Below are 14,428 nucleotides of genomic sequence, written 5' to 3' on the forward strand. Positions count from 1 at the left end.
GCCGCCGCCGCGCTCCCTCCCTGCCCGCCGCGGTGCGGGGCGGCGCCGGGGGCCGCCCTGCGGTGCGGGTGCGTGTGCGCCCGCGTGTGTGAGCCCGCGTGTGCGTGTGCCGCCGCGGACCGGCCTGCGGGGCGGGGGGGCCGCGGCCGCAGCGGCTCCCGTGAGGCGTGACTGCGCGCTGGGAGCGGCGGCCGGCGGCAAGAAGGGCGGGGAGGGGGGGAGCTGAGCGATAAGGCGATGCTGGCTGGCGGTACGGCTACGGGGGAATGTCACCGGCTGGGTGGGCGCTGCGCGTCTCGTCGCATGGCGATGCGCTCCGGGAGAGTCCCACCGGCTGCACAAGCAGCGCTAGGAAAAGCAGCGCCAGAGCTTCTGCTCCTGAAAGTGCTGGACAGACGGGTCTCCTTCCGAAATCCCTGCCAGCGCTGTTCGACAGCCGTGCAGCTCGTGTATGACCTGACGCTGAAGTCTGTGGCACGACTTGAAATTCACCCACCGAACAGCAGCAGAGCATAGCAACTGTACACCCGCATGTCTGTAAGTAGTATATAAACTTAAAAATTATATCAATGTTGTCTGCAAAACAATCTTGGCATTAACATACAGAAAAAGAGTACTCAGCACCTTAATAAAAGCAGCAAGCAACCAACTGCAGAGCACCGAAGAACAAGATCAGTATCTACTGGACACCCCTCCCCACAGCAGCCTGGCCTCCCATCTAATACAGCCAAATACTCCCAAGCCACACTAAAAGAAAAACCCGTGTGCCACCAGTTTATTAGATGCTGGCACGAGTTAAGCAAAACAACAATCTAGTTTGTCAAGAATTACAGGTTAGAAGACCACATCATCATAGTGAAATTAAAACATTAGAGCAGACTCCTATCAATTTCTAGATGGGCAACTATGAAGTAAGAAACAGAAAGCGCAATCTGTGATGTTCAGTGAGGAGCCAGCATGCAAACTAAGTGACAGGAGAGACTGAATCACACTCCTCTACTCTGCTCTACCATACACAATACATCTTCATACTAGCAAGAAGCCTACACAGGCTTTTTTCCATCAGAAAAAACAATCATCATATCTAAAAGAGGTGGCAAAGATTGCATCACAGTGTGTCCGCAGAGCAGAAATGGATGCTAGTAACAGATGTATCATATGCTTCCACTGCCTTTTGAAAGCGCAGCCTAGCCTGTGTATCTGGCAGTGCTTTTATGCCGCTCACCTTCCCCATCGCGCCAACTGAGTCGGGAGTGCGTATGTGTAAGAAAGCATGGAAGCAGCAGCAGAATGGACAGCACACACATGCCTTCTCTTCGGGTGATGTACAGACAAGAAATTAATCACCACATCTCTTTGTCTGAATTTGTGTTCATGCTTGCACACGGCAATGACTTGCGGTCACATTCGGCTCTCTTTGCCATGGATTGCCCCAGTGTCCCCACACTTCAGTTCGATCATACTCATTGTGTCATTCGCTTTTCTTGCCCATTGCAAATGTTTCTGAAACCTGCAGCAGGAATGAAATAAATCTCAAGTAGTTCTTCTTTCCAACTCCTATGACATTATCCTTAGTTGGTGATCTGACATCCACTTGAAAAACAGTTTCTTTCCCTGTCTTCTTTTCTGAAATGAGTAGAATTTTCCACTTGCTAACAAGTCAAGTTTTCCTTCCTGTCCAAAAAAGCGAAGGTTTTCCTCAGTCAATGTAGTATGACAGCATTTTGTATTTTTAATTGAGTCATTTCCTATGCACTTCCTTCAGTGAGTTTCTAACTAGCACTATCAAGGGTTCTCCTGTGTGATGCTTAATAGATGACTTTAAAAAGAAGGTTCAGGAACATGCAGAAATTAGCTTTTTAATGAAGAACTTCCTTTCTTTACACTGCTAGGAAGTAGGAAGGGAAAGGCATTTGTAACTTGGGTTTATATAGAACACAAAGAGTTTATTCCATTTACTGTGTAAAGTCTCTAAGGCAGAGAAGTTCAACAGACATGTTAGCCAGAGAGTGCTAAAATGGATTTGATACAGCACTCATTTATTAAAAAGAGCTTTTTAGCTGGGTTTCCGGAGGAATTGAGGATGATAAGAGTTTTATTTTCCTGTCTGTCCACCAAGTCCCCTCCAAGAATTTTCAGATTTGGATATGGAGAATTTCAATTCAAGTTAACTAAACGGTATAATTCAGAGAGAGTTCTACATCCCTATAAGTTTTGTAGCAATTAGCACTTAAGAAGAGAAATTCAAATGAAGGAGAAAAGCTGCAGTGGGAACTCAACAGTTACCAGTTCTGGAGGGCATGTTTTCATTAGTGACAAGTACCAGCCAGGCAATCTGCATGTGTGCAGCTGAATCAACTCCTGTAGTTGCTGTCTCAGACCATGCCAATATCTAGGGCACATGGAAGGAAGCTGGAGAGGGTGGAAAAGGGAGGTACAGAGAAGTGAGCCACCATTATTACTATTTTACAGATGAAGACCTGAGATACTTAGATAAGAGATGTTGAGTCAGGTAAGATGGACAAGCCAACCCAAGAGTTCACTGCTGCTTCGCAAGAGGTGGTCGCATACCCTCCCATATGCTCCCTCTTCTCTGACTCCAACCCATCTGCTCCTGCTCCTCTCACTGCAGCACCATGATCACTGGTCTGACCGTAAAGGAACTACTTTAGCTCATTAATTAGCAAAGAATTGCTCACTTTCTAGCACTGGGTTAGCTTCCTGACAGATAAGGATACAGAAGAACAGAGAAAGAAACCAAAGGCTCAGATAAACACTGGAGCTGACAGAAGGCGAGTGCAGAACTGCACAGCCAGGAAGGGGTGAGGAGGAACCATTAGAGGGAAAAGAGATGATCCTTCTGAGCAGCAGCAAGCTGTTGAGCTGTTTGATTGACTGAGCCATTTCCTGACTACTTTAGAAGTCCATTAAGGAGCAGTGATTGACATGGTTTTATTTCAGGCATCTACCTGAGGCTTCTGAATTAGTCAGCTGGGAAGCAGGATCCTACCTCCTACATTTTCCTATTGACTGTACAGACAGCCTAGGCTTCTAACTCAGATAGCGGAAAAAGATCCACTAAGGTCATTTTTTAAGGTATTTGGGCTTTAAGAGATGCAAACAAGCACCTCAGGATTTTTTAGAGATGCCCAAACAGATTAATATATTTTACCCTTGCTGGTATTTTCAGATGCCTAAATGCCCTTGAGGAGCTAAGTATGTTGTCCAAGGTCACAGAGGAAATCTATGTCAGAGCAAAGAATAGAAACTGCATCTTCGAAGAAAAGTATCTGAAATATTGGACTGTATTCACTGTGCAGCATACCTTGGTGTCACTTAGCCACTGTGTGAATACACAAAAGAAAATTCAGTTTTCCTTCCATTAAGTAAACTGGGTTGAGACAAACAGAAAACTCTTAAGAGAATGATAATGTCCAGCTCACCCACTGAAGGCTGGATTCAGAAGTTTGAAATGTGAAAACATTAATCATTTTCACTGAACTCTTGCAGCCAATACATTGTCCCACTCATGATCTGCACAGCACCATGGGTGAGAATCTCTCCCTTTGCTTTTCAGTAGCTTTTGGACCAAGACTCAGACACCTAATGGCAGACACTGTATCACCTCTGTAATATGCTGTATATGTGTAATACATCACTGTAAGTTTTTCGCTTTGGCTATCCAATAATTTGCTGGTACCAGTCCTGACAGTCCCTGCCCTTCTCCCTACCCTCTCCCCATTCCCTCAAAAAGAAGAAATAAACTATTGCTCTTTTTAGCATCGATTCCCAGGAAAATGAGGTTTATAAACTCCTTGTTTGTCCCTCACCACTTTTGAACCAGTTTGTCACATATGAAAGTAGGACAGTAGTTTGAAAAATAATTAAGATCTTATCAGTTGTATGTAAGTAATTTTTTTTTTAATTAAAATCAGGGGAGAATGACTTAGCATGTATGAAAAAGCAGGTAGAAGTCAGCATTACATCTTTGTCTGATGCAGGTAACTCATCAGTCAGAACAGACCCATCTTTGCACAACACAGTATGTTTCCTCTTGAAATCAGATAATTGTGACAAAAGTTAGAGGGTTTTTTGGGAACAAAAGACAAATTCTTACAGAAGTAGGCTTCAAAGAACAACTTTTGTGGGCAAGGCAAAGAACAAGGATGGCCAGGACTGGCCTGAATAATCTATTTAACTGTAGTTCACTGAACCGAAATTGGGATGCTGCAGAATGACAGAAACTACAGGGTTTTTCTACAAGTTTTTATCACATGTTCCACTGTAACTCACTGGCTCCTTTCTTAGGGAAATCAGACCTATACCAGTCATACTAGAAAGGAACAAAATCTACAGCATTGCTAAGTCTTATGATTTAATCAGAATTTTAATAAGTTCACAATAAATAGTTCTCTGTGACACGAATGACATAAAAGCAAGACAGCTCTTACTTTCAATAGAAGACTCTTACTACAATCTGCAATCAGTCAGTAGTGAACAGCAAATTCACATAAATACATGGCCTTTCACTGATTTCTGTGAGCTTCAAGGCCAGCTCCCACTATCTCTTTTGAGAAAAGTTACCATTTATATCTTTCAAAGGGGAATTGAGCTCCAAATTACTCACACTAAATATTAACAGAAATGTTTTACTGAAGGATTTTTTCCAAATATCACAAATATATGTATTTAAAGAGACTTAACCATCAAACAAACAAACAAAAAAGTTAGAAAGTTTCTCTGAGCGAGACAAAGCCCAAAGTCATCTTCCTTATTTTTTTTCATTGTGTAGAACCAATTTTTGTAATGTTATCCGACCCTGCATGCTCCTACTCAAGAAACCAACATTTAATACACAGATCATGTAAGATCATGCTATCACATAAATGTTATAGGTTTTCTATAACCAAGAAATATTGGTGATCCTGGCAGCTAAGGAAAAGCCCCCAAACAAGCCTGTTAATATCTAGTCTATGTTGTTCTTGCACCAAAATGGCTAGCCTACCTGTGGGAACTTCGGACACAAGGGCCAAAATGACAAATTAGTTTCTGAGAGTCAGGTTTGGAAAAATCAGCTACATGTTGGCCAGCATTTACGGCTGAAGAACTTCAGCATCACCCCTATGAGTGTAAGCTTATTAGAAAGATCCCAATAAAGAGCTCAGAGTCAGAAACTTAATCAGGTTTTGCATCACCTTCTCAGAGGCTCACATATGACGTATGTGACGTTCTGTGATTCTGTGATTCTGTATATACCACAAACAAGAGCTGGGAATCTTGACTCCTAAATCATTTTTTCTTCTAATTTTGTATTCAGTGCATGCCTTCAGGAAATGTAGAGACAATCCCATAAACTGCCTTTGTTGTTAATTATAAATTAGAGTTTTTGGATCTGCGTCAAGTAAGGGTGTAATCTCACTGTGTGCCCTACTTTACCCTTTACCCTAAAGAATTTGCTGTGGCCAAACTGAATTAAATTGTGCATAGTTGATTAACAAGTGCAAGCAGTTTCACACAGAGTAACTTTTACATCATGCTACCAAAGTAAAACATGACAGGTATTTCCTTGGTCAAAGTTCACGTTAGCAAAGATGTTTATGAATAACATGGCAAAAGTAGCAAAGAATATTCTGAATAAACCAGACCCAAACTCTCTCAGCACGCCTATACATGGAGAAAGTTTTAGGAGTCAGAAGCAAAAATGCACCTGCAGTTGCAATTACAATGAGCCAAACTCTGAGAATCGTTTACATTCTGCTGTGAACAGCCATGCATACCTGGGGTAGAAAGTCTGGGGCCAAAGAAATTATCTAAATCAATGTGAAGGTACATCAGTGAGTAATTTGACATCTGCTCATAAGAGTTGCTTAGATTTCATCCAGTACTCCTGGAATTTACACATTGCTGAGGCTGTCTTAATTTCTCAAATTATATTTTCTTTATATGTATTTTCTATTCTGAACACTGCATTGCAGGGCCCTCTGGCTGAGAAGTGCAGAATTGGACAGGCCTCCATTCAGAGCATATGCAGATCATTCCTTAATTAGCTGGTGGACCCAATTTGATTTGAGAGACACAGAGTACTGGCTCTTTTTCAGGAACTGAATGCCTTGTTCCTCATCATAATAAGTTAAGACAGCAACTCCTAGTCCGGAACCTGGCACTGATCAGTTTTACAGCTAAGGCACATGCCTGCGTGTAGACACATCCTCTTAGATAAAATCGTGAAATTATGATGGCCGTTTCACAAGGATTCAGGACACACTTGGGAAAGAACATGGGCCAAGCAGCCAAAGGCACAGTGTTACAGTGATGGTAACAGTTAAACCTTGAAAGATTCCTGAAGAGATATGGAAAAAAAAGAAAAACATTTCTCTTCTCCTGTTAGCCTTGTCCAGTACATTCAGGTACACGTATTCTGGGTATTTTCTTTCTCTTGCCTATTGACATCTACCAATAAACTTATCTGTCGTACATGTGAGATATTCAAAGTTCAGGTCTAGCTGAGTTTTCGCGTGCAATTTTTTTCTTTCAATATGTTTAAAAAAAATACCAGAAGGCTTAATTTAGTCAAGCAATTATTTTTTTTCAGTCCACTTTTGAATCTGTTTGAGTTTAGGGCTGATGCACAACATTCAGTTGTTCATTCCACAGCAAGTCACACTGATAGAGATGCCAGCGGATGACTGAATTCTCCAGTTAAGCACATTGCTGGAATGAAACACGAGGTCAGGCTGCCCTCTGCAGGCTACAATCTAGCCCTGGGATGAATTGTTTTGCAACAGCTCATGGAAACTGATTAATGCTAGTACAAGATTTCTATGTCTGAACACAGAATTTCAACCTATGTGGTACATGTAATGCCAAATATAACAATTGGCTTTCTGCTGCCTGGTTGTTACTGATGGAGAGGAAGAAGGAAACGCAGACTGCATGTCTGATTGCAGCAGTCAGGCACTCCAGGTACAAATAACAGCTCAATATGACACCACCTGGGAATTCCCAGGAGACACAGACACTGGGAATAACAGCTTCTGAACATTAAACGAGAGAAACTAAATGGATGGAAAAACTTTACTTGGCACATGAGCTGCCAGGCAGGAATCAAGGACATTAATTACAGCACCTTTCCAAGATTTATTCAGGAACAGGTTCCATTATATTAAGCATATTACAAACACAGATCTGATTACTTCAGCATTTCACAACGTAAGGACTGAATGTCAAACTAGTCCAAAGTAGCCTGAGGCAAAAGAACAGGGCTGAGCAACAGAAACATCTCTGGATGACCCTGGGTCTACTACAGACTTAATTTTCTTTGCTTGTTGTCAGTAGTGCCTCCAGCTCAGTTCCTTAAAGGCTTCATCCAAGTGCAGACGCTCATTCCTACAGGCTGCTGACTCAGAAAGAATTTCAAAGGATCAAGTTGTACATACTTTTTCTGGGAATGCAGTTTGGCTCAGGGGATAGCTTCTGAGCATGAAATTCTAACTGGAAGTGTTCAGATGGCTCCCTCTACCCTCATCTATAGGTAAAATAATGCAATGGTGATGTACATGGTCTCTTTTACCTCTTTGGGAACCACACAAGAATTCAGTTAGTTGCCAAAGAGGGCAAGTCTTTGAATACAAGACTGTCCTAAATTCATTGGGGTTTAGTTGTTGTAAAGATGCAAATAGCATGTGGGATGTGATAGCTACAGGGGTAAGTCAATGCCTTCGTAAACTCAAACCAGTCCTGTAGCTTCAAATAACGTCATTTGAGAACGAAGCGGGACAAGTGAACTGCTAAGACGATGGGCTGTCATGTGTAGCAACCAAAGCTTTTACAAGCCAAGTAACACACAGCAGTTAAGCTCAAAGATAAGATTACTAGTTGGTATACGAATTCATTCTACACAGGATACATAGGGGTTTTTTTCCCAAAAAAATAGCTATGAGGGATTCTCTCTGAACCTTGCTGCTTTGTGTCCTACAGATGAAACCAGGTCACCTGTGCCCTCTGCTGATGAGAGCAGGTTCCTACCAAGAAGCAATGAATGGAACTCCTCGGAGTTACTGGCCACCTTCCTGGTATAACAAAATACTGGAGAACATCACTGGACTTTTGTCATGTAACTGTACGGATAGTGAACAGTGGAGAGCGTTGTGACACTAGTATTTGGGCCTTTCTAGATAACTGTGCTATCAATAATTTAAAATTAATCATGAAGCCACTACCGAGTACCTCGCATCATAAATATTTTAGACACTTGCTTCAAAATTAAGACATTTTACAATGCCAAAATTTAACATCAGACTCCATGAAAGATTTCAATGATGCCTCAGGACACAGGTATCTGAATTGAAACTTCAACAAAAACCTAGTTTTAATTGTGGACTAATGCAAAAGAGAGATCTGCTGAAAGTTTCTATACATGCATCGTATTAGTGCACCTGAACTATTTTGCATAACTCATATTGACTCTCAAGATCAGATTTTGCTTACGATTAAACAGATTATCTGATGACATTTTAGGGATGAACAGATTACAGCCCTAAATCCAAAGATGTAAGTAACAATGAAATCTTATTATGCATTAGAAAACAAACAATGCAGTCAGAGCTGATCTGAAAATTACTCAGAAATCTCTTAGTAAGGTCAAGGCTAAGCACCTAAATTCTCCCCAAAAATACATGCAGATTCTGGTTGCTAGAACTCTCTGCAAGTACACAGACAAATGATGGAGAAAATTTATTTTTGGACCACTCAATTATTTTTTCCAATATTTTGGGGCAAAATGCAGTTTTATGTCTATTTATACCACATTCAGACTCTTGCAGTCATTACAGTTGCAATATAGCATAAACCCAGAAGTTTATCCTTAATCTCTTTGCTTCAGCTTTCACTACTAGGCGAACAAGTAAAATTGTAGTTCTGCTAACCTGCAGACTTCAGTGAAATTGGCTAAGCTCTAACTGATCATATTTGAGAGTATTTTATCTGATTTCAATAATTTATTATATGCTAACACTTGCAGATACAATGTATGGCAGAACATTCATATATTTACTTATAGAGGAAAGCTTGGATTATAACACTTCCAGTGGAATAGAAACATTTGAGGAAAACATGACGTGTTTGGAAAATAAATGTCTCATTTCACTGACAACATGTACTTCTGACCTCCTTGTGGTCTCCTTTACAACCCATTATATAAACTAAAGCAGGGTAGTACAGACAGTGTAACTGAAATACGAACACAAGAAATAGCCTACTGGGCATGCGTATTTGTCCTCTCAGCCCAGTATTTTGTGTCTTCCACAGTAGCAATGAGTGATGGCATAAAAAGACAGTTGCAGATGTGACAGGTAAGCAATTAGACAATAGCTTAATGACTAGGAAGTTTGTAACCTATCAGAAGACAAATGAATGTCTCTACAGAAGGAGCAGATGGGCAGATGTGGAGCAGGATGCACAGACCAGGAAATGCCTGAAAATGGGATTTAAAGAAATACTGCATGAGCTGATTACATGGTGCTACTAGCACAGAAGGGAGGTGTTGCACACAGCTGAGAGCACAGACAACCAGAAAATTCATGATGGAAAATGACAGCGAACAGAAGCACGTATGATACTACATATAAGACACTGATTAAATTTGGGAGAAGCACAGTTTGGATTTCAGTCCCACTGTATGATGTTTGGTATCCAATGCACAGAATGCTTGCTTTCTATAATAAAGCCCAGAATCAGAAAGGTAAGAAAATGATTTCAAACATCTCTTTAGCCCTCCTCAAAAGCAGAGATCATGCTGAGCCGCTAACACGTCATTCTTTACTTCATCCAAGTAGTCACTGAAAACATAGATGTCAATCTGGTTATTACAAACACAATAAATTCCTGTGCAGAATATAAACAGATATTATGCATAGCTCTACTAGCATGTTTTCCTTCTGGGGTACAAAATGTACCTTCCAAATCCTCAACCTCTCTATAGCCGAAGTCCAGACTGCAGGAAGTTCTTCTGTAATGTAGACAAATACATCCATTAGAGACTGGCCTGGTGCCATCAATCTAAATAGCAGAGATTTTCAGATAAAAAGGCTAGCACATTATCTCACTGTCTCACTCCATTTAAATTGATTTAATCTAGACAATTTCATTAATTTGTAAGGAGAAAAGTTAGTTCCCAAAAGCTCTATCAATTAAAATAGCCTTGCTTTCAAGCTGTGTCTTAACTCACATTCAAGCAAAACACTCACTGCATGTGCCACCCCAAAAAAAAGAACTACCTTGCCAAAAAGAAAACTCTAAAACCAGCAGAACTCTGCTCTCAAGAGTATTAAAATAAGTAGCAATAAAGTAAGTGTTCATTTCAGTGGAAACAACATCAAGCATGAGCAGGTGAAGATGTATTGTTGGCTATGACATGACATTGGTAGCCTGTCCATAACTGAGTCATCTCCAATTGAATCACCTCCAATGAGAACAAGAAGTATCCAAACAGAATGTAACCTCAGCTGAGGTCAGTTCTTTTGCACTGACACTAGTGAAATAATTTTTCCATTAGTTCCCAGTGATTTGCATTACTACTGGTCTGCCAGTAGTTATCTAATGTTCCCAGCAGTGAGAAATATCTCCATATACTTGAGAAATCTGAGACTTTAGAAGAGCATTAAAAAATCCATATCTACGGTTTGCAACACGTACACACACCACAGACTGGATTCTGCAGTATAGCTACAAATTCAAGCTCAATATATTGGTAAGTAAATGCAGGTTATTTGCAGAAATTCAATTTGTTTAATAGGCTTAGGGATAATCATAAAATTGTGATATTTTCTTTGTTTCCTTTACTGTAAGGCATTTCATATTGAGGAGTCCTAATAAGTCACTTTTACAAGCAAAACCTGAATTCCAACCACAATGAAATGTTCTGTTTAAAAAAAAATGTTTTTATATACATCAGGCACTCTTAGAATACTAAGAGGCCTTCAAGCTTTAGAAAAGCTTTACTTCACCATCTGTGAAGAGGTGACTTATGATTTCATAAAATGTGAAGTACGCTTAGGAATACTTCCACTGTTATAAAACTGTCTCCTTTTATATCTTCATGACACTTCACTGTTGTTTTATTCATTCTACTGCTCAGAGATGGGAAGGCCCAGGCACACCCAAAAGACATTTTTGCAAAAACAAATGGATTACAAAGAGCATTTTAAATTACCATGTTCTCTTAGACACCTTAATCAAGCACGTGTGCCTTAAATCCACATTTTCTTCAGAAACGATGCAGGCTCCAAAACGGTATCTATGGTGAGAAAATGGGAAGGTCCCCACTAACATTGTAAACACCCTTACATTGATGGGAGAAAAGCTGTACCACTACTCAGCCCACTTGCTGAAAACGTTTGCATTCAAATGCAACTTGTCATTTGTTTTTCTTTTTTTGATGAAAGCAATAGAAACACGCAATACAAACAGGCAATACAAATCATATAAGCAGGCTGGATGTAGCCCCTGAACTGTACTTATAATTTAAAAATACTAATATAAATAAATATAAGTATTTACATATAAAAATATACATAAATATTAATAATAAATTGGATTTATCGCAAAACTACAGTAGACACCACTTCAATTCATCTGAAAAAGGGTTTGCCTCCTAGAGTACACTTTAAAAGTCTATTAGAACTTTTTATATTAAATCATAGAAGATGGGCACCTTCCAAATACAGCATCCATCCAGTTAATAATTACCTAAAAGCAGAGATGGTACATATGTTTCATCATATGACTACTCACATAGAAAATTTACATTTCCTAAGGATGTCTATAGACTATAACTTGATGAACCCACAATAAGCAGATTTTTTAAAAAAACATAATTACCTTTTAAATTTATGTTATTTGATATGTCTGGATTTTAAGAAGGAAATAGCTAGCTCTGCTCCTTAGCCACTTCAGCAAAGGTGTCGGCATACAACTAGTATTTACTTACATACAGTACTTGGATGGTAGCTCCCTGTGCCTGCAAAGCATGGAGGTAGTAACAACAATCAGTACAGCAAAATCATTAGTAAGATTTCATCACAGGATCAACAGTCATAGTCAGACTTCCCAGATGACACAATTTAAAACACAGCAGTAAAATAGTAGGTTTTGCCTGTCTTTTGCTTTGTCTCTCTCTGCTTGCTCCTAGCATATGAGGAAGTTGGTTATCACTGACGTCCAAAAATAAGGAAGCTTTTCTCCATTTGGTACTACACATTCTCTTCCCCTTCCCATACGGGTCCATCACCGTCCCAACATTTCACTCTGCTCCCTCAGTGCCAAATCAATCCCGTTCCCCAACTTCCATTTGCCCAGTGCCCAAACACTATCCCATGGATTGTAGCTGTTGCCAAAACATCACACCGCCCACCAGCTACATGTGTAACCTCTGCTCACCACACCGCACCTCTGCTTTTCCTGCGGCAGGGATGATCTTTTTCTCTGCAGTACTTGGCTTGGAGGTGAAGTAAAGCCCCCTTTGCCTCCTTTCAAAGCCCTGGGGAAAAAAACAGCAATGAAACAGGTAACATATGCACTGTCACAAGCCCTCTCGTGCTGCAGTACACTGCAAGCCCCAGCAGGACAGCAGTCAGCCAGGACCACACCACCAGCCTCACCGGCCTCTCGCCCAGCAACAAGAAGATGCCGCTGACTTTCTGAGCTTATCACCCTTACGCTGCTTTGTGCCGAGCCGGGCGTTTCACTGTTTCCTTGAGGAGCTCACACTCCCTGCACACGGTGACAGATCCCAGCTGCCCCAGCAGACAGCGAGCCGGGCCTTCAGCCCCCCAGGCCAGGGCTGCTCCCTATCTGCGCCATGCTGGCAGGCGCGGCTGGACGCGGTGGTCTCCCAGGCCTCGTGAAGCAGAGCGGCACGTGTGGACCCAGAGGCCTTTTGCCCAAGCCTGACGGCAGGCCTTTGGGCACGGAGACGGGGGTGGTGGGCGACCCCTCCCGCTCGCCCCCCTGCCCGGGAGTTGCCCGCTGAGGCGCGGGGCTGGCCCGGGGCACCCCGAGCTCGCTGCCCGCTCCCAGCCCCGGCTGTGTCCCACACTGCCTGCACCCCAGGGGCCGGGGCCCGTCACAGGCGGCCCGCTTCGATCTACAGTTCGGGGCACGGCCAGCCCCGTCCCCGCCCGGATGGGAAGACGGCGATCTCGGCTGCCCAGGCCCCCGGCACCGGGCCAGGCCGCCCCAGGCGGAGCGGAGCGGGGCGGGCTGGGCCGGGCCGCCCGGCCGGGCCTCCCCGCGGCGCGCCTGGCTGCGTGCGGGGGGTGGCGGCCCCTGCAGGCCGCGCCGGGGCAGACACCCGGAGCCTCGGCAGCCGGCGCCGCAGCCCGGCGGTGTCAGTGCCACGGTGTCCGCCGCGGAGCGAGAGGCAGAGCCGGCGGCCGCCCGTCCGCCCGCCCGATTCCCGCGGCCAGGCCCCCGCATGCAGCCCTCACCCTGGAGCGGCGGCGGCGGATCGAGGAGCTCTCGCGGTCCTCCCGGCAGCGGCTGCTCCAGTCGCGGGACAGGATGTTCTCCAAGTTCACTTCCATCCTGCAGCACGCCGTGGAGGCGGTAAGGCCGCCGGCGGGCCCGGCCACGCCGCGCCGGGGATGCGAGCCGGGCCTAGCCGCCGAGCGGGCCCCGCGGGGAGGAGCGGCGCGGGCTGGTGGCTCGGCCCGCTCGCGGAGCGCGGTGTCCCTTCCCCCGGGGCCTGCTGCCGGGGCAGGGCTGGCAGCGAGGGGCCCCGCCGAGGCCGGCATATCCGCCGGCGGCCGCGGCCCGGCTGATCCCGGCTCACCCCTGCCGCGGGGCAGGGAGGCGGAGGCCAGACCGCCCGGGCAGGCCACGGCCAGCGGCGGGCCCCGCGCGGTGCCCGGGAAGGGAGCGAATTGCCCCAGCGCGGGCCGCGGCCGGCCGAGGCTGTGGAGAGCCGGGGCTGCCTGAGGCTCCGCGGCGGGCCCGGCCGGCCCCAGCACAGCCCTCTCGGCTAGCGGGAGAGGCCTCCGGGCTGTCACCGCCGGTAACGTGCCTTCCCGGTAGGCCCCGGTGCCCTGCGCCGGGCGTGAGGGCGGCCCTGACCCGGCCCGTCTCAGCCGCGCTGGGTGCTTTCTGCAAAACAATTAAGAAAGGAGGTGAATTCAGCAGGCTTCCCAGGATTTTCTTCTTATTGTGGCCAGCGGACAACAACAGTCGCTGTCTCTGGTGCTTTTGTGTGATGTTGTCTCTTCCAAACCGATGTTTTCATCTCTGGTTTCTTTTTTAATTGGGTGGGGTGGAGAGGGAAGCCGAGGGGACTTGGGGGGGTGTGTGTGCCATTAGATTTCATCATGGAGCCTCGCACATCTGTACCCATCACCGCCCTGGGGGGAGGAAAGCAGCAGGGCTATTTCTGAAGCTG

At 44.5% G+C, this 14,428-nt stretch overlaps 2 protein-coding genes and 1 long non-coding RNA gene across 8 annotated transcripts in view; 2 read left to right on the forward strand and 1 right to left on the reverse strand.

Moving 5' to 3' along the window:
- The first annotated feature begins 239 nt into the window (after nt 1-239).
- LOC137663231 (uncharacterized) lies at nt 240-9,151 on the forward strand. The gene is made up of 2 exons (XR_011048154.1): nt 240-537; nt 7,978-9,151. It is a non-coding gene; the product is annotated as an uncharacterized lncRNA (long non-coding RNA).
- Nucleotides 9,152-9,655: 504 nt separating this feature from the next.
- Nucleotides 9,656-13,649, reverse strand: LOC137663230 (uncharacterized). 5 transcript variants are annotated; one of them, XR_011048151.1, is made up of 6 exons: nt 12,715-13,171; nt 12,446-12,535; nt 11,987-12,016; nt 11,210-11,293; nt 9,954-10,006; nt 9,656-9,836 (listed from the first exon to the last, which is right to left on the reverse strand). XR_011048151.1 is itself a non-coding variant. In XM_068400206.1 (6 exons), exons 1-4 carry the CDS (start codon nt 13,578-13,580, stop codon nt 11,264-11,266), a joined length of 246 nt encoding a protein of 81 aa, XP_068256307.1. In that variant the 5' UTR covers nt 13,581-13,649; the 3' UTR covers nt 9,656-9,836; nt 9,954-10,006; nt 11,210-11,263. The 5 variants fall into 5 exon arrangements, 2 of the variants coding, with proteins under 2 accessions (XP_068256307.1, XP_068256308.1); XR_011048153.1 differs by having other exon boundaries at nt 11,878-12,016; XR_011048152.1 differs by having other exon boundaries at nt 12,657-13,171.
- Nucleotides 13,343-14,428, forward strand: part of FHIP2A (FHF complex subunit HOOK interacting protein 2A) — a 35,835-nt gene continuing 34,749 nt past the window's right edge. For both annotated transcript variants that reach the window (XM_068400194.1, XM_068400195.1), the window contains exon 1: nt 13,343-13,602. In XM_068400194.1, the coding sequence (XP_068256295.1) occupies nt 13,558-13,602 (45 nt within the window). In that variant the 5' untranslated portion in view covers nt 13,343-13,557. The remainder of the gene's footprint in view (nt 13,603-14,428) is intronic.

This window comes from Nyctibius grandis, chromosome 4 (genome assembly GCF_013368605.1).
Source record: "Nyctibius grandis isolate bNycGra1 chromosome 4, bNycGra1.pri, whole genome shotgun sequence".
Classification (NCBI taxonomy): domain Eukaryota; kingdom Metazoa; phylum Chordata; class Aves; order Nyctibiiformes; family Nyctibiidae; genus Nyctibius; species Nyctibius grandis.